At 38.3% G+C, this 19,314-nt stretch overlaps 2 protein-coding genes and 1 pseudogene across 4 annotated transcripts in view; 1 reads left to right on the top strand and 2 right to left on the bottom strand.

Moving 5' to 3' along the window:
* PLEKHH1 (pleckstrin homology, MyTH4 and FERM domain containing H1) overlaps positions 1-2,739 on the top strand; it is an 80,421-nt gene extending 77,682 nt beyond the window's left edge. For both annotated transcript variants that reach the window (XM_037832467.1, XM_037832470.1), the window contains one exon: positions 518-2,739. In XM_037832467.1, the coding sequence (XP_037688395.1) occupies positions 518-679 (162 nt within the window). In that variant the 3' untranslated portion in view covers positions 680-2,739. The remainder of the gene's footprint in view (positions 1-517) is intronic.
* PIGH (phosphatidylinositol glycan anchor biosynthesis class H) lies at positions 1,799-11,295 on the bottom strand. Of its 2 annotated transcripts, none has more exons than XM_037832477.1 (4): positions 10,825-11,295; positions 7,217-7,426; positions 4,853-4,933; positions 1,799-3,409 (listed from the first exon to the last, which is right to left on the bottom strand). In XM_037832477.1, exons 1-4 carry the CDS (start codon positions 11,002-11,004, stop codon positions 3,317-3,319), a joined length of 564 nt encoding a protein of 187 aa, XP_037688405.1. In that variant the 5' UTR covers positions 11,005-11,295; the 3' UTR covers positions 1,799-3,316. The 2 variants fall into 2 exon arrangements, with proteins under 2 accessions (XP_037688405.1, XP_037688404.1); XM_037832476.1 differs by having other exon boundaries at positions 4,853-4,936; positions 10,825-11,288.
* Positions 11,296-16,339: 5,044 nt separating this feature from the next.
* Positions 16,340-17,405, bottom strand: LOC119531324 (annotated as a pseudogene).
* Between the last annotated feature and the right edge of the window lie 1,909 nt (positions 17,406-19,314).

The following is a 19,314-nucleotide window of genomic DNA, read 5'->3' as shown; positions in this document are numbered from 1 at the left end:
TTTATTCCTACTCAACACAGGAAATGTTCACTAGCAAAAATAACAATTATAAAGGCTCAGAAACGTAAGAAGTTCTGATTTTTAGTTCCTGACCCCCTTCTGAGAAACTGGAAACCCTGTTACTTTCCACTTTTAATCCCAAGGTTTGAGTATGATAAACCTCCTCCTCCTTTTAATACCACTCCGGCTATAGGAGAGGATATACACACCCCTTCCTCCAAAAAACACCCCTTTGCCTGGCTGTAGAGGCAACCAGAGAAGAATCGTTGGTCGTTCTTTTCTCTGGAGGGTACCGTGCATCTCATAGGACCTCCAGACCAACAGACATCCATTTCACTGGGCCTCTAAACCACAGTAATGATCCTCTTCGGATATTTTCTCTGGGTGGGTATTTAAGAGATTAGAAACTGAAGCCCAGAAAGGTTATGCGTCCAACATAACAGCTAGTAAGTGAGAAAGCTAGGATTCAAACCTGCCAGGCAAGTTCAATTCCTTTGTTTCTCTGTCCTCTCCTTAGATTGCAGAGGCTTCCTTCATCATGGCCAGCTACATGAACCACTGCTCTGCAACTGTGAGCCCACCCACCAATGCACCTGCTGCTCACCAACTGTGGGAACTGGCTGGACAACAGTTCTTTGCTTCTGTTCCACCTGTTACTAGGGAGCCAACATTACTGTAAAGATTTCTCCTAACCCTTTCCCTACCACCACTGATGCCTCTGGGATTAGATATATATATATCCAGGGGTATCTATATACTACTGTGATGGGTCTAACTATACCCCTCTTTGGTTTGCTCTGTGAAATGTTTTGAGTATTTCAGTGTTCATGAAGCCTTCATTCTTGGTGCCTTTATGTTTCAGGGCCCAATTTAAAAAAATCCAGACTCAGTGATAACCTTTCTTTTTTCCTACAAGAATCTGGCTGCTACCAGATTCTAGACATAGACAGGGATGGGCCACTGTTACTGAGGGCATCAGTGCTGTAAGGCAGGGCTTTTGTACACTGATACTCTCAGGGAGGCTAATGTTTTTTATATTGTATATGGTTCATACATGGGGACTTTCCCAACATCCTGGAACAGGACAGGACTCAACTTTCCAACTTAACCTGAACTCTTAACAAAAGCCTAAAACTGGACTTTCTTTCCAGATGAGAAAGGTGTTGGCTTAAAGGGTTGACAGGGCTGGAGGAAAAATAATAGACTCACCCTTGCCCTTAACTGATGAATAGACATACGCAGTGCTCTTTCAGAGGCAGCAGTTCCTCAATATGCTATTGAAACTGTTCTCCCACACACTAGACTGTAAGCCAAACACAGTACCACACAGTCCAAGCAAGGGAAGGGGTGGGTCCAATCTAACCTTTCCCTGTCTCATTTTAGTGATTGGACAGGACTCAGTGAAGGTTGTGCTCATTACTGTAGGACAAGGTGGCTATCATTCATTTCCCTGTTCTTTGGAAAAACAAAGCAAATGTGCTCTGCTTTTTGCTGAACTGTGAGGCCACTGAAGATAAGTCAGGAACACAGAGGACCCCTCCAGGTTCTTGAGCTGGGATTTGCTCCTTAAGACTTCTGGCAAACTTCTGCTAGGAATTAGTTTGAGGGCAGAAGGCACATATGTGCTATCTGTTCCAGCCTAACAGCATCAAGTGAAAAACATGGAAAATTTCTTCCACCTTTGTCTTCCTGATGACACCAATATCCACTCCCCCACCTCCAACCCCTACCTTCTAATTGAGAGGGGAGGAAATGATCCTTGTCTTCACCCTCCCTTAATAGAAAAAAAACAAACAAAAAGAGTTCAGACTATTTATTTTCCAACAACTGGGAAACTGAGCTTTATTTCATAGCTCTAAGGCAATCTTGCCATTTGTCAGTAAAGTGCTGAAAACTGGATGACTTTAGCATTATCATCCAAGAACCAAGCCTTTCACCCCAACAATGTGTTTCTTGCAGAATGCCAAATTGCAAGGCTGGACTAGTTTATCTGAACATCTCAGCTGCTGACTCTTTAAACTGTTCACCTTTGTTCACTCTTTAAACTGACAAGCATGATGAAAAAAGCACATCAGAACCTCTATCTCTCTTAAATGAATTAGACTTTGCAAGACAGGCAGATTTCCAGCCATCTCACATTTCCATTCCAGCCTCCTCCCCTCAGGATTTGGGGATCTAGCTGAGATATTTCTACCTCGAACAAATCACCATGTACCACAGGCTCCTGGATAATTGTTTCTCTAGGGCTGATGCAAAAGGCAGTGATTACAGCTCTGATTTTATAATATCTTGACTATCTCTAGGGCCAATGAGGATAGTATTATCTGCCTGAGAATTAAAAAAAAAAAAAATTAAAAATTAAAAATAAGTTAGTGTTCCAAGAATAAGCAAGAACAGAGCTGTTTTCATAGTGAATTTGGGGGTCAAGCTATTTTCCCCACCCTCTCTCCTTCCAACTCATCAGGAATCTTTCCTTATTAATTTTACAGAGAAGCAGCTGCCTTTAAACAAAGGCTTCTGTAACAGTTTGCTTGTTAATCCTTCTTTAACATGAGAGTTCAGTGTCTGGAAACCACAGTCAAATTTCTTTGGGCCTTCTGTCTCATCTGTCTTAGCAAAAAAAAGCTTTTGAAACCATAGACAATGCTGAGTGTAACAGAAGATTATTAATGTGCCTGACACCCATGACTGAAATGCCATGATCATCATGTTTGTCAATAAAAAGCAGCTGACTGTTAACCAGGCAATTGTTGTGTATGTTTTGGAAGAACATTTATTTATTAAGAGTCATCATAAATTAATCCTGTACAGAACACAGGAACTAGTGGACAGAGACTAGTCTTTCATAGGACATTTCTTCCTGCTATCCAATGCCTGAAGGGCTTGACTTTGTTTTCTTAGCTTTTATACAGGGGTACTATGCAGTTTAAAATTACACCTTTCCCAAGAGATCTGATGTTAGTTTTCCATTGTCTTGATCCACAAATTTCAACAAAAAGTAAACTGAATGTGCTGAGGAATTTCACATGTTCTCTGCTAATCGTGCTTTGACATATCATTTAACGTTTCCTCTCAGTTGGTGAAGTAGGCAAAAACCTTACAAGGGGAACACTAAAATGCACAGAATTACTTTGCTCAACATTGCACGAGTTAGATTTCCCAGTCACCTGCTCTATGGCTCTGAAATCCACTGCATCCATCTTGGTTCCTAGGACTGTGTCCACCTGATGGTTTAGAATACAGAAAATAAACCAGCCACTATGGCTTAGGAGTCATCTCACATGGAAGACAATACTGGCCTTCTGAATCCTGGCACTCATGGGCTTGTTGATGTGGCTTTCTGGTGTGCCAGGATCTCCTGGCAGCTCCTGTACACTTCAATCAAGCAGTCCAGCCGGGGCTTGGCACTCTGAATTCCAAAGGGGAGAAATGTAGAATCAAGATGGACAAAAGGGAGTGCTTAGTTGTGCTGAATCCATGTGCAAATTCACTCTTTCACCCACATAAGGGGTATAAAAGGCATAGGTGTGAGCTCAGAGATGCAGGAAGTTTAGGCCTTACAGCACCCCAACTAGGCCCACAGCCAGCCTGTGAATTGTGGTGAAGCAGGAGCTCAATGGACAGTGTTTTATTCTGTCTAAATTTCACTACTTCCATCTCTCTAAGAGATACTTCCTCTCAGGAAGTATCACAAGCTATGATATAGTCCTCAGAGACAAGAAGGTCAGTTTACTATGTAAATACTGAAAAATGTTTTGTACAATGAAATGTAACACAATCAAAATCAAAATAAAAGCCACAGAATGGAGAAAATAAACGTGGAAAGCATATTTAATAAAAGCTTGCCACCCAAAAAAGGACTGCTACACACATATTATCTAGATTTTACTTGACTAATAGAGGAGATAAATAGTTTAAAACAGGAGGAAATGCTGATAGGAAACACTGAAAAGGAAATATGAAGAGTCGCTGTCATTTAAAGACATACAAATTTAGTAACTTTAAAATGCCTTTACATATTAAACTAAAAACCAGCTAAATCCACTGTTAACCAAGGCTGTAGAAAAACAAGTACAAACTGCCAACAGCATTGTAAAGTTGTCCAATCTCAGGAGCCCAAGCTCAAACATTATAAAATTCTATAAAGCCAATCGTAAACTTTAATAATTGTAATTTTGAGACTATAACGCAAATGAGATTTTTTTTAGCTTAGCTGCCTTAAATCCTTTCTGAAAAAGGAAGAGCAGTGATGCAGGATTAAATGAATACATAAATATATACCAAAAAGAAATTTATTACACTAATGTTTGTATAAGTGGTTTTTATAAAAGATTAACAATAACCTGGGCACAATTTAAAAAGCTATCAACAGAGTGTTTAAATAAACTATGGTATTTCAACAGGATTGAATGCTATATAAATATTTGAAATTATAAGTCTAATGGCTTTTGGAGATGCCTGAAAATGTGCATATCATGATTTAAAAAGCAAAACTCAGAATGTAACAGTAACATGTATATCAATAACACCTATGTAGAATTGATTACTGATAGACTGAGAGTTAAAATAGATAAATGGTGATTTATAATCAGAAGTTGCTATATATTTTTTTTTTTCTGTAAACTTTGCATGAATTCATATTTTTGAAAACCTGTATTTGCCTCAGAGAGGAGCTTCTAAATAACTAAAATCCTAATTCTCACTAAAAATAGCTGTTGGGTATCTTCAAATACTCTAACAACAAAAGCTTACATTCCTACTGAGCGTAAGTAGCAGTGAATATGCAGAAAGGGGGAAAAGGTAGAGACTTTTTTTAGAGGAAAAGGATTTAATAAAAGTATTCTGTGCTCACCTGGAAGACAGGTACTACTTGGGATATCCCATGTGGTTCCACTGGATCCTTCAATAAAATGCAGAGGTAGTAAATCACCTTCTGCTGTAAGGAAATAAACCAAATAGCAGAGGTTTAAGTGAAACTCATTTTAGATTCTTTTTCATTAAGGGAAGACTCAAAGCTTTTTCATAAATGGTTGTCTCTAAGAGTTAGAACACCTAATAGCCTTTAAGTGGGGGAGGAGAAGTGTATTCTCATTGTTTAAATGAAAAGCAAGCAAAAAACCCAGATGATTTTTTTTTTTAAAGCTATCATTTATTGAGTGCTTATCTTATGCCAGGCACTGTTATAAGTACTTGAGTGCAGTGCTCCTCAGACTTTATTTTTTTTATTTTTCATTTTTTTAAAATCTTCATTTTATTGAGATATATTCACATACCACGCAGTCATACAAAACAAATCGTACATTCGATTGTTCACAGTACCATTACATAATTGTACATTCAACACCTAAATCAATCTCTGACACCTTCATTAGCACACACACAAAAATAACAATAATAATAATTAAAGTGAAAAAGAGCAATTAAAGTAAAAAAGAACACTGGGTACCTTTGTCTGTTTGTTTGTTTCCTTCCCCTATTTTTCTACTCATCCATCTATAAACTAGACAAAGGGGAGTGTGGTCCTTATGGCTTTCCCAATCCCACTGTCACCCCTCATAAGCTACATTTTTATGCAATTGTCTTCGGGATTCATGGGTTCTGGGTTGTAGTTTGATAGTTTCAGGTATCCACCACCAGCTATCCCAATTCTTTAGAACCTAAAAAGGGTTGTCTAAATTGTGCGTAAGAGTGCCCACCAGAGTGACTTCTCGGCTCCTTTTGGAATCTCTCTGCCACTGAAGCTTATTTCATTTCCTTTCACATCCCCCTTTTGGTCAAGAAGATGTTCTCCATCCCACGATGCCGGGTCTGTATTCCTCCCCGGGAGTCATATTCCACGTTGCCAGGGAGATTCACTCCCTTGGGTGTCTGATCCCACGTAGTTGGGAGGGCAGTGATTTCACCTTTCAAGTTGGCTTAGGTAGAGAGAGAGGGCCACAACCCAGATGATTTTGAAGTGTGGGCTAGAAACTAAGGTTGAAGTGCTGATTCCCTATCCATAAAAGCCTGCTGCTTCTTTTTAAAAGTAGAGGCACTTGGTACAGGCACTTTAGAAAACAGTCCAGCGGTTCCTTAGAAAACTAGATATAGGATTACCCTTTGATCCAGCAATTGCACTTCTCGGTATACACCCGGAAGATCTGAAAGCAGTGACACGAACAGATACCTGCACGCCAATGTTCGTAGCTGCAATATTCGTAACTGCCAAGAGATGGAAACAACCCAAATGTCCTTCAACAGATGAGTGGATAAACAAAATGTGGTATATACACACGATGGAATACTATGCAGCAGTAAAGAATGATGTTGTAAAACATATGACAACATGGATGAACCTTGAAGACATAATGCTGAGCAAAATAAGCCAAGCACAAAAAGAGAAATATTGTATGTTACCAGTAATGTGAACACTGTGAAAAATGTAAAATAAATGGTTTGTATTGTAGAATGTAGGGGACCTAGCGATAGACAGCAAATAGTGAAGGGGGAACGATAATCTAGTAAGAACGGGTAAGTTATGGAGGGTAAAAATGTTCTGGAAATGCTCAGGAACGACTATGATTTGTTAATTTCTGGGGGTATGGTAGGAACAAGTTTGCAGAAATGTAAATTTTAGGTTATTTGTTTTTCTTATTCCTTTGTTGGGCTATAGTCTATTTTCTTGGGGTAGGGTAGGAACATGTTGAAAGCAATGTAGTTATTTTAGGTTGTTTGTTTTTTCTTATCCTTTTGTTTTGTTTGAAATTTTTAATTGTTTTCTTTTTAATTTTTTGACAAAGTTAAAAAAATAATGAATGAGCGTGGAAAAAAAGTAAATGAACAATGGGAGGAGGGGAATGGAATGTTTTGGATGTTCTTTTTTCTAATTTTTATTTCATTTTTTAGAGTAATGAAAATGTTCAAAGATTGTGGTGATCATGCAAAACTATGAACAACTGATTGTACACTTTGAAAGATTGTATATTAAGTGAATAAATCTCAATAAAATTGCATAAAAAAAAAAGTAAAGGCATGTATTTTTTTGGTAAGTTTCAGTTTTATGGTTTATAGACATGCAGCCAAAAAGGAAACACTACAAGTACTGGAACAGAAAGGTCTTCAAGTTTAATTCTGTGGCATCAAACACTTTAGGTATTAAGACTCAGTTTAAATCCAGAATCACTCCATGGGCTACCTCCTCCAGAGAGGCCTGCAATACTTACCAGTGAATACTTACCATGTAAATAGCCTCATTAATGACCACATCCTTCACCTTGTTCATCTCAATGAAGGTGGTGCTTTCTTTGCCTGAGGCGTAGGAAGAAGTCATCTGGATGCCAAGGGAATCAATGATTAACAAAGTCTCCTGATCGATCTTCACAAAATGGAGATAACCAAGCAGGCCTAAGAGGGTGATGAAGATGGCAGCAGAGAGGATCATGCTGTTCTGAAGAGAGAGCCAGACATAGGCGGTAAGATTACCAAATGGTCCCCTGCATATATCCGCTGTATAACCAGTCGACTCTAGGCAGGCAGGAAAAGGCCTGAGAGGAGTAAAGAAAAGGCAAAAGCCTTTGTTCTGCTGTGAGTTGAACTGATGAAAGGAATATACATGGTAGAAGAGGGAATCACTTTTATTTGGGCTCTGAAGTGCCATGAATGTATATAGTGAAATAGATCCAGAGAACTCCCAAAGGGATAGGTCATCAGCAAGATGTCTACCATCGCATCCATCTCAAAGAGTTTTCCAGAAGTGCAACTTAAGGTCCCAGATCTTTTCCTCTCACACTCCTTCAGCAGAATATATAGTGCAAAATCATAGACTTGAACAAATGTAAAATGCTTAGCACAGTGTAGCAGATATTATTATTCATCACCTACTCAACAGCCTAGTAAGAACGTGGAGTGAGTCACGACTGGTTTAAGTCTGGGCACAAGACACAACTATGGCTAATGAAATGTGAGGGGAGGTCATCTGGAGGGGATTCTAAAAAACTTAACTCATTTTAAAAAGAGATCTACAGAAGAGAAAGTTCCTTCATTGTGAAGCTGTGATGCCTGGAACTACTATGGCCTCTGCCAGACCATGAGGAGAGCTAGGCTGAGGACAAGTCGAGTATATTGAGGATGGAAGGGCAATAATTTGAAAAGAACTAGGGTCAACTGAGCCTCATATGTAATCAACTCTAGAGCCCTCCTATCTTTGGACTTCTTTTTTTGTTAAATAATAAAGGTCCTCATTTAAGGCTCTTTTAGTTGTGTGGTTACTTGCAGCTGACTATGACTAACAGATGTGACAAGGGCTCAAAAATGGGGCTATTATTTATTCCCTTGATCCTAAGACATATTAACAACCTTTTAACATTTATAAAGTTCAAATGTGTTTTTCAATTGATATGTGTTTCTTTCATTTGGCATTGTTTTCTTTTTTTCCAAAAAGCAATTATTTAAAAGGATGGCACATGAAACAATCACTGATGACCTAGAATCAGGAATTCAGTAATTTGTGACTGTCATTCCTTGAGAGCATGAAGTTCTTATTCTTTGTAGCTTTCTAGTTTCTTCATACCTAATACATAATAAATGATAGATCAGAAGTCAGTCTGCAAACAATTGTCTACCCCACATCAAGCTAAGAACTTTTTTTTTTTACATTTTTTAAAGGGTTGTAAAACGATAAACAAAGAATATAAGATAGAGATGACATGTGGCCAGCAAAGTCTAAAATATTTACTGTCTAGGCCTGTAAAGTAAAAGTTTGCTGATTCCTGTGCTAGAAAATTATTTGTTAACTAATGAATGGAGGATTTGTTGCTGGGTCTCTGATGTCTAAGAAATACCTACTTTTACTCCTTGGTTATCTAGTAGACTGTCTTGCACATACTCTGAACTGAATAAGCATTATGGAACAATAGAGAGATAAAAAATCCATTCCTGACCCTTATAGACTAATTAGAGGCAAGGTTAATACAAATAAAATATTTTAGAGAATACTATGTTATTCACTATTAACCCTGAAAGAGGGTTAAAGAGAGATTAAAGTGCACTGAAATATCCCATGAAGACTTCCAAGGGAGCACAGTTTAATTGGTAAAGAGGAGGTGGTGGAAGGTATTGACAGGTACACTTAGTTGGAAAGGAAGGGGAAAGAAAATTCCAGGTTGGATAAATAAGGTAAAAACCTGGAGGTTGCATAAAACTGTGACTTCAAAAACAGGAAAGGAAGAAGGCATGGAAGAGCAGTAAAGGCTTAGTAGGTTTGATCCATGCTTTCTAATAAGGTAATCCCTGTCCAAAACTTCATTGCTACCTGAATTTTTTCCTTCTTCCTTTTATTTTTCTGCCTGTATTTCCAACAATTTGCAATTTGGTTAGGTTGGATTTAAGCTACTGTAAGTAACTCATGCTTGAATGAATTCCTGCAATCAGATTTCTTCTCATTCCTAATGCCTACCAAGATTGATTACTCTGAGGAAAAGTTTTGAATAGGAGGAAAGATAAATTTTGGCACACAGAGCCTTAAGAAATGTTGGAGTAGAGTGTAAAGGAAGTGAAATCACTGAGACCTGGGCAAGTAGCTGATGGGGGAAGGAGTAGGGTACAACAGGGTGAGAGAAAGAGTATAAAAGGGAGCTGGCATAAAAACAAACTTCTATTTTAAAAATTTGTCTAAGATCACTTCCCTGTGGAGGAGGCAACATAATATAATGAAAAAGAAAGAGTTTCAGAGTCGGACAGCCCTGGGCTTGAATCCCAGGTCTGCCACTTTCTAGTTTTGTGACCTTGGTTTTTACTCTTTCTGAGCCTTGGTTTTCTTCTAAGGTTGAAATCTGGCATTCATTAAAGCACCTGGCATTCAATGGGCATTTAATAAATACCTGAGTTCACCATATGGCCAGAATTCAGGCTAGCAATTCAACTATATCACAAATTAAATCTTTTATTTATTTTTTGGTGGTGGACTATCCTGGCAATTCATTCATTTGTAGCATTATTTCAACTGACATGAAGAAACTTTAGATATAACTTGATACAAATTAAAGCAGTTGCAATTCTGCACATATCCATGCTAAATTACCATGCTCTGAAATATGCTCTGATGGCAACAAAAGCTAATGGATGCAGTAATGGAAGCAATATCTAAACTACAGAAGTAAATAGTCCTGCTGTCCTTAGCTCTGATCAAATCACTCCCGGAATAATATATTCAATGCAGGGCACTACCTGTGAAACAATTCACTATTTGGTTGAGTTCTCAGAACTCATCCAGAGAAGAACAATTTGGATCCTTTATTTTATTTGAGGGCTGTCACAAACTTATTGTTATTTGACCCTGACAGCAATTCCTTGAGGCTGGCATGACAGACATTAATTACATTTTAGAGATGTGAAAACAGACTCAGAGGAAATAGGAATATACACACAGACACACACACATACAGACACACACACGGAGAGGCAAAAACAGTTTCTGGAATACTGTATAAAGTTTTGTTAACTCTAAGGAGTGGAATGATGGATGAGGACGATCCGCTTACGTTTTGTGAACACTTGGAATTAAATTTCTATGAGGATTACTACATAGAGCACATGGAAGTTAAAGTGTTAGGCTGTCGTGCCAAGACTAGATGTATGCTGGATGGATCCACAGAGCAGAGCGGGAACCAATGAGAGGAAGAATGTACCGGGGCACAAACTTCACTAAACGAAATGAAAAGAGCTGTCCAGCAGCGGAATGGCGTCCCCAGAATCGCGAAAGGCCGCGGCTCGGACCATAAGACCACAAAGGCCTTCCAAACCTGAGCCCCCGACTCCGAGCGCGGAGACGGGCCGACCGGTCATTACCTCGCAGAGGGTGAAGAGTCCGTAGGCCGCCAGCCACACGGTGCAGGTGACAGCGGTGAGCGAGCGCAGCGAAAGCCGAGGGCAGCTGAGGCAGAACTCCCGGCAGGAAGGGGAGTAGTAGCGGCGCTGCAGGGCCAGGCGGCCGCCGCAGATATCCGAGAAGCTTCGCTCGTCCTCCATGATGGGCTCACCCCCACCCCGACGGGCCGCGCCGCTCTAGCACGCCGATCCGCGAATGCTCGCGGGCTCTAGATACACTTCCGGAGAGCGGCGTCAGCCACGCCCCAAGACACGCCCCGCGCAGCCGCAGTTCCGCGCGAAACTCTGTGGCGGCGTCTTGGGGTAGAAGATGGTGGCGTCATCTCCTCCGGAAAGTTGTATGGGTCGAACACCTCAGCGGCAGGTTATAACTGCTATTATCAGACTTACTTTCGCAAGAGAAATCGATTTCTGTTTCTAAGCCAAGGAGACAGTCCACAGGTATTGATTCTGTTGATTCATTTAGCGTGTATTTAGTGAGCACCTACTCTGTGCCCGTTAGTTTTAGGTGCCGAAGATACCGTGGTGAACAACATTGACAACCTCCTCAAGTAGCTTTCTTTCTAGTGGGAGAAACAGTATAGAAATAATTTCAGAGAGTGCCGTTGGCAATAGTGGGATGACTGGCAGGGGTGGGTTGGGGACTTTAAAAAGAGCAGTCAAGGAAAGTCTCTCTGAAGTAGAGGATATTGGAGCTAAAAGAATGAGATGTCAAACTCGGGTGTGGAGGGAGCTCTGAAGGAGAAATTTGCCAGAAGAAGGACCAGCAAGGGCAAATTCACCGAGACTAGAACAAGTTTGACTTATTGGACGATTCAAAAGGCCAGAGAAGCTGATGGATGGGGAAAACAGTTGAAAGTTGGCGAGTTAGGTAGGGGTGAGATTCAGAGGGATCTTGTACGCCCTAGTAAGGAGTTTCGATTTCACTGCCTAGGAGTTCTGTCTTCCAAACCACTGCTTGAAGGCACTGACAAACCCTGGGCCAGGTAGGCTGCAGCTGTGGGAGACGCAGAAGGCATGGATAAAATCACTAAACTCAAGTAATAACTGCCTGTGGGTTCCGTCTTCTTACCGCGGATGCTACGCAACAGCAGGGCTTGTTCACTTCTAACACCGTTTTGATAAAATAGCCCTGAGACAGCGTCAGGGCAATGAATTGATCCCTTTGTGCATAAAGATAAACGGTATAAAGGTCTTACCAGCTTTAAGTCTTTCTGATGCAAAACCGGTTCAATACTCCATCCTCATCCAGAATTTTGTTTCCTGCCTTTTTTTTTCTAAAAGATTTTCTTCAAAGATTGCTTTGTTTTTCCAATTGTGTTTCTGTGCCCTGAATCTTAGCAACCAATACACTGCTCTTATTTTTATGAATATCATTTCATTTCTTTTATAATTATAAGTGTGATGTGTGCTTATTGTGGAAAATGTAAAAAAATAATAAAAAAAAATGAAACCACTCACATTTCCATTACTCAGAGATATGTACTGTTAATGTTTTTGAAAAACTTTTAGTCCTGGAGTTCTTAAGCTGGCCTCCGTGGATAGAATTCAGGGAGTCTATAGATTTGGGATGGGAAAAAAAAATTACATTTAATGTTTCTTTCGATTATAAATGTAAGGCAACAAACCAAATAATATTAGCACTATTTGTGATTTTGTCACTAATAGAAATAGATATTTTGATTTCACAATGATTGTTACAGGTATCTCAAAATGTAATTTCCATTATTGCTCCTTCAATATTGCAGTAATTATTAGACCCACCACTAAATTTTGCTATTTAATATCTCAATAAAGAGACACATATTACTGTTAACACATTTGAAACTGTTTTGATAACTATATTTCAATTGGTTTTCTTTGAAATTCTATGTTATTTTATTTTTGCATTTTAAAACATTATTTTTATAAGAGGCCAGTTAGCTTCACCAGACTTCCAAAGTTGCCTATGGCACACAAAAAAGATTAAAACATGTGCGGGCTAAGAAGTTTTACAACCGTAAAGTAATAGAAAGACTCGAAAGTTTACTTTACTTTAAAATGAATAATTATTAGGAATAAATAGTGTGATAATCTTAATAATTGTTTTATTATGTCAGATAATAGCAGCATCTTAACTCTATTACGCAGTTTTGCACTCAATAGAAATTGAAACCTGTGTATTTGCCATTTACCTAAATGCCAATTGGGATGTGAAATGACAAGTTCTCTTGACCATGAGCCTATAAAAGCAGCAATAAGTGGATTTTAACTCTCAATGTTGAACTTCAAAGGATTCTCAAAAATTCAGTGGAATAGATCAGCAAGGGAAGGCAGGGTGAAAAGAACTTAAAATTAGCAGTTGGCAAATTTCTTTTTATAGGGTCACTAAAGAGTTATCACAACTAACTCCCTAGTGAATTCAGTTGTAGATGAGCAGATAAAGGAAGCATGATAAACATATATACCCTCTATTTGTCAAGGTGGGCTAACTGCTATAACAACAACAAAAACTTAAAATTTCAGTGGCTTCATACAATAAAATGTTTGTTTATTAAAAAAAAAAGTTCCACAGGTGACTCAACTTTTTGCCAGCGGTGATTCAGGGACATAGGCTCTTTACAACTAGTGGCTTCATGATTCCTGGGGCCTCTTCATGGTCCTTGCCACTAGATCCTCCACATCTGGCCACTAGATGAGGGGCATCAATGGACATTCATGCAGGGGAAGGTTTTATGAGCAAGACTTCTATCCATATTCCATTGACCAGACTCATTAATAGGGCATACTGAACTTTAAGGGAGGCTGGGAAATGTGGCCTAATGGTGTGCCCAGAGGAAAAAATATAAATGATTTGCTGAATAGCTTGTCAGTCTTTGTCACACTCTCGAGAGAGTTTTGACTACAAGAACCAGGGAATATGTTTGAGTAACTGAACATTGGGGTGGTAATAAACAGGGTTAATCTGATAGACTATTATTATTTCTACTGTTGAAGTTATTCTTGGAACATGAGTGCCTATGAATATGATCAATAAAGAAAAAAATCTGTAGTAGTTAAAGCAAGAATTCAGTTAACTTTTTTTTTTAGGATTTTAAAAAACTTTATAGGATTTTCTTTTAGGATTTGCTTTCATTTATGGATACAGTTCCTAAGAATACTATCTTATACTGTATCTCTTATTCTATCTGCTTTTCAATAATACAGTATTAATGACTGCTGCTATTGTATTAACTGAGGGTAGATTTCCTTCTGATTAGGGCCAGTTACCCATTAAGGAGAAGTAAAGACCCACATAAGTAAAAAGAAATCCTAGATAAATGGGGTTTTAAAGAGAGATTTTTCACTTGTGCATTTTTAAAATTCCATTTTATCTACATAAAATTGTTATCTGTACAGTGTTTTTGAGTATATCTCTGTAGTGTTTTTAAGTATATCTCTCTGATAACTTTTTTAGTGTTTACTCTAGATTTTACATGACACCGTATCTACTAGTATCAACATTTTATCAGTTCAGGTTGAGTTAGAAATCTTACTTCCTTTTACATCTCTTTACCCTTTCCCATTTATGATATAATTGTTTTAAATATGTCCTCTAATGTAATTGAGAACCACATCGGACAATGTCATAGTTTTTGCTTCAACCATCAAACATACTTTAGAAAAATTAAGAGAAGGAAAGTCTATTGTGTTTACTCATATTTTTGCTCTTTCTATTGTCCTTCATCTCCTCCCCCCTCCCTTTCTTCCTTCCTTCTTTCCAAGATTCCTTTTATCATTTCCTTTCTGTTAGAACTTCTTTAGCCATTTTTTAAAGGTAGGTCGGGTGACAAATTCTTTTCGTTTTTCTTCACCTGAGAATGCATTGATTCTCCTTCATTCCAAAGGATATTTTCATTGGATATAGAATTCTAGCTTGACAGTTCTCATCTTTCAGCATTTGAAAAATATTGTACCACTTCTTTAGGTAAGGTGTTGTTTCTCTCTTACTGCTTTCAAGATTTTGACTTTATTTTTAGTTTTCAGAATTTTGACTATGATGTGTCCTGGCATGGATTTCTTTGGGTTTATCCTGTTTATGGTTTGCTCAGGTTCTTGAATCTGTAAGTTAATGTCTTTTTGCCAAATTTGGGAAATTTTCAGCCATTCTAGTATATTTTTAGCTTTACCTGCTTTCTCCTCTCCTTCCAGGACTCCATTGATATGAATGTTGAATCTTTTATTATGGTCTTATAGGTCACTGGAGCTATAGAATTTTTTTTCAGTCTGTTTTCTCTTTGTTCAAATTGGGTAATTTTTGTTGTTCTAAGTTCAAGTTCACTGATTCTTTCCTCTGTACTCTCCATTCTGTTGCTGAGTAAATCCATTGAGATTTTTTTTTCTATTTTACCTTTGCAACTTTTTTTTTAAAGGGCAGTTGTAGGTTTACAACATAATCATGCAGAAAGTACAGACTTCCCATAAACCACCCCCTAACACACACAGACAGTTTTCCCTTTTATAATTGATGAACCAATATAATTACAATTATATTAACTAAAGACAATTTTACATTAGGGTTCACTCTGTGTGTTGTTCAGTTCTATGTTTTGTTTTTTTTTTTTAAGTATTTATTTGGTAACATATATACAACCTAAAATTTCCCATTGTAACCACTTTTGAGTATATAATTCAGTGATGGTAACTACATTCATCATGTTGTGATACCATCACCACCATCCCTTATCAAAACTTTTTCATCACCCCAAACAGTAAGTACCTATACCAGCTAAGCATTAACTCCCCATTCCCCACCCCTGCATCTGCCCCTGGTAACCTGTACTCGAATTTCTGACTCTGAATTTGCATATTCTAATTATTTCATGTAAGTGAGATCATACAATATTTATCCTTTTGTGTCTGGCTTATTTCACTCAACATGATGTTTCCACTGTTGATCCATGTTATAGCATGTATCAGAATTTCATACCTTTTAATGGCTGAATAATATTCCATTGTATGTATATACCACATTTTGTTTATCCATTTATCTGCTGATGGACACTTGGGTTGCTTCCAGCTTTTGGCAGTTGTGAATAATGCTGGTATGAACATCAGTGTGCAAATATCTGTTTGAGTCCCAGTGTTCAGTTCTTTGGAGTATATACTTAGAAATAGATTGCTAGGTTATATGGTACTTCTTTATTTAACTTTCTGAGGAATCACCAAACTGTTCTCCACGGTGGCTGTACCACTTTACATTCCTACCAACAATGCACGAGGGTCCTGATTTCTCCACATCCTCTCCAACACTTGTTATTTTCTATTGTTTTTTAAAATTTCCTATTAAAACCTTTTATTCTGTTGTTGATACTTCAGGAAAACAGCTTTGCCCATAATTGACTGTTCCCTGGACTTATACTGTCAATTTTTAGGTGGCCAATTAGGAACCAGGCCAAACTGCATTCTTCTTAGAAGATCTATTCAGTTGGTAAATATTACCTAACTAATGATTTTTTCATACAATTATTAACATGAACTCATAAGTCACATTGGTTATACCCCAAAACATGAGGTATAGATGGTAATTCAGATGGTCACCTCTGAAAAGTTTTATCTGTTTCCTGTCTGTTCTAGCCAGATTTTTTGTAAAACCTTGGGGGAAAGCCTATAATTCTCCACCAATTTGAGACTGCATGTGAATTTTTGAGAATCTCAACATAGCATCCTGTTGACCTCCACAGATAAAATCATTGACCAAATGAGCACTGTGGGTCCTTGCAGTAGATAATGGAGACCTCACTGGCCAATAAAAAGGACATTGCTGAATCCATTATAGAAAAGACTGGGCACCAACCTTGATAATATTCTCCAATCCCATGGGATTTCAGTGCGTTGAAAGCCTGATAAGTGTTTATAAATTTTCTTGATGCCAGTGGTCTTGAAGCATTGTTTGAACCCTTTCAAATGGAGTGAAAATTGCTTCTATTGTCCTAGTGAGTAGTGCCGCCACGTTATGTGTTGCAGACTCACTCTCGGGTGCTGACATGCTTATGGAGAAGGTAAGTAAAATCCTCATACAGACCAAACATAAGTGCCAGTGTAGCTGTCTTCTACATTAATGGGGGAAGGAGTCCATGAAACAAGTTTCAGAGTCCATCCCTTCTCAACTAAAGTACTGCATCCCAGATTTTGATTCAGTGTAGCTGTTGCCAAAAGAGGACCTTCTGAATAAGAAATATGATTGCTATATTGTTGAAAGCTGTGCAACAGCCACAAAAGTAATGCTTTGCTCCAGAAGCATTTGTAATATGAGGTAATATATCTTGTTTTGAAGATGTTATGATCAGTGGCCTCTTTTCATGAGTTTCTGAATCCATCATGTTGCTTAAGATCTTTCTTCTTCATCAAGGATTTTTTGTAACTTGTAACACCATCTGGGCCTGATGATAGTTTTTTGATAACTTTCCCACTTTCATCCATTGTTAAAAGTCGGTTAAGTCCTCTTTTCTGAATTTCTGTAACTGAATTTCCCATCACTGTAGATATCCTGACCCATACCCCGTAGCCCTCTGTTTTTTTAATAATAGCCATTCTGGTGGGTGTGAAGTGATATCATTGTGATGTTGCTTTGCATTTCAGTAATGGCTAATGGTATTGAGTTTTCATGTGTTTATCAGATATTTCTTTGGTGAAATGTCTACTCAGGTCCTTTGCCTATTTTTTTTCTTTTTTTTTAAATGCAGTTTTATTGAGATATATTCACACACCATATAACCCATCCAAAATATATAATAAGTGGCTCACAGTATCATCATATAGTTGTGCATTCATCACCACAGTCAATTTTAGAACATTTTCATTATTCCAGAAAAAAGTAATAAAAATAAAAAAGAACACCCAAAACATTCCAAAACCTTTATACCCCCACCCCCATTTTTTTAAAATTACTTATCTGCCCATACACTGGATAAAGGGAGTGTCAGTCACAAGGTTTTCAATCACACAGTCACACAATAAAAGCTATACAGTTACACAGCCATCATCAGGCATCAAGGCTACTGGACTATAGTTCAACAGTTTCAGGTATTTCCTTCTAGGTATTCTAATACACTAGAAACTAAAAAATAAATATCTATATACTGCATAAGAATAACCTCCAGAATGACCTCTTGACTCTATATGAAATCTCTTAGCCACTGAAACTTTATTTTGTTTCATTTCTTTTCCCCTTTTTGGTCAGGAAGATTTTCTAAATCCCAAGATGCCGGGTCCAGGCTCATTCCTGGGAGTCATGTCCCATGTAGGGGGGAGGGTAGTGAGTTTATTTGCAGAGTTGCCTTTGCCCGTTTTTAAATTGGGTGGTTTGTCTTTTTGTTGTTGAGTTGTAGCATTTCCTTATGTATTCTGGCTATTGAGCCCTTATCAGATATATGGTTTCCAAATATCTTCTCCCATTCTGTAGGTTGTCTTTTCACTTTCTTGATAATATCAATTGATGATTAAAAGTTTTTAATTTTGATGAAATCTACTTTATCTATATTTTGTTTGTGCTTTTGTTATAAAATCTAAGAATCCTTTGCCTAATGCATGGTCCTAAAGATGTTACCCTATGTTTTCTTCTAGGGGTTTTATAATTTTAGTTCGTATATGTAGGTCTTTGTTCCATTTTAAGTCAATTTTTGTGTATGGTATGAGGTGGGGTTCCATTGAGTTTTTTATTTTCATTTTGTATTTTTTGAGTTCTGAAATTTCTGTTTGGCTTTTTTGATGTCTGCTTTAAAATCCTTGTCAGATAATTCTAACATATCACCTTGATATTGGCATCTGTTGATTGTCTTTTCTTATTCAAATTGAGATTTTTTTCTGGTTCTTGGTATGATGAGTGATTTTTTATTGAAACCTGGACATTTTGGATATTATAGTTACGAGACTCTGGATCTTAGTTAAATTTTGTTATAGCAGCACCCCCTCTGTCACCACTCCAGTGGTGGAAGGGAGGAAGAGAGGCATCACTTCTTTACTGCCAGCTAGAGGTAGAAGTCCAGGTTCCCCACATGGCCCCATTGACCAATGGGGGAGTGCTCCTTGTTACTGCTGGGTGGTGGTGGAAGTCAGGCTCTTTATGTGTTCACCACTGACACACACCACAGGGTGGGGATGAGGCAGCCTCACTATCACTCAGCAGAGATGAAAGTCCCTGCTCCTTTCCACCTTCTTTGATGCTGCCCAGCAGAGGGATTGGGGGCTTCTTGGTACAGCCTGGATAAGGTGAAATTCTAGGTTTCCCACTTGGCCCTTGGTGTCAGGGGTGAGGGCGGGGTTGCAGTTTTTTCTTTGGTGTTTGACTGGAGTAGAGTGGTTGTTGTTTAAGAGTTTTGTCTTTCAAGGTTGCCCCTTACTTTGACATTTTGCTACAGAGATCAGGCTTTCCTTCGGGCTTTTTTTCTTTTTCGTCTGTGCCCATTGATATGGCTGGAAAGAAGAGGTAAA

Source organism: Choloepus didactylus, chromosome 4 (assembly GCF_015220235.1).
Source record: "Choloepus didactylus isolate mChoDid1 chromosome 4, mChoDid1.pri, whole genome shotgun sequence".
Classification (NCBI taxonomy): domain Eukaryota; kingdom Metazoa; phylum Chordata; class Mammalia; order Pilosa; family Megalonychidae; genus Choloepus; species Choloepus didactylus.
Note: the sequence above shows the minus strand (reverse complement) of the source record. Positions and strands in the feature narration are given on the sequence as shown.

Bases quoted from the DNA above. Each gene is read 5' to 3' on its own strand.
- PIGH (XM_037832476.1), bottom strand. From the start codon at position 11,004: ATGGAGGACGAGCGAAGCTTCTCGGATATCTGCGGCGGCCGCCTGGCC. The intron at 7,427-10,824 runs GTAATGACCGGT...CTCTCTCTTCAG, and splicing joins GACTCTTCACCCTCTGCGAG to AACAGCATGATCCTCTCTGC. The intron at 4,937-7,216 runs GTAAGTATTCAC...ATTTCCTTACAG, and splicing joins TTAATGAGGCTATTTACATG to CAGAAGGTGATTTACTACCT.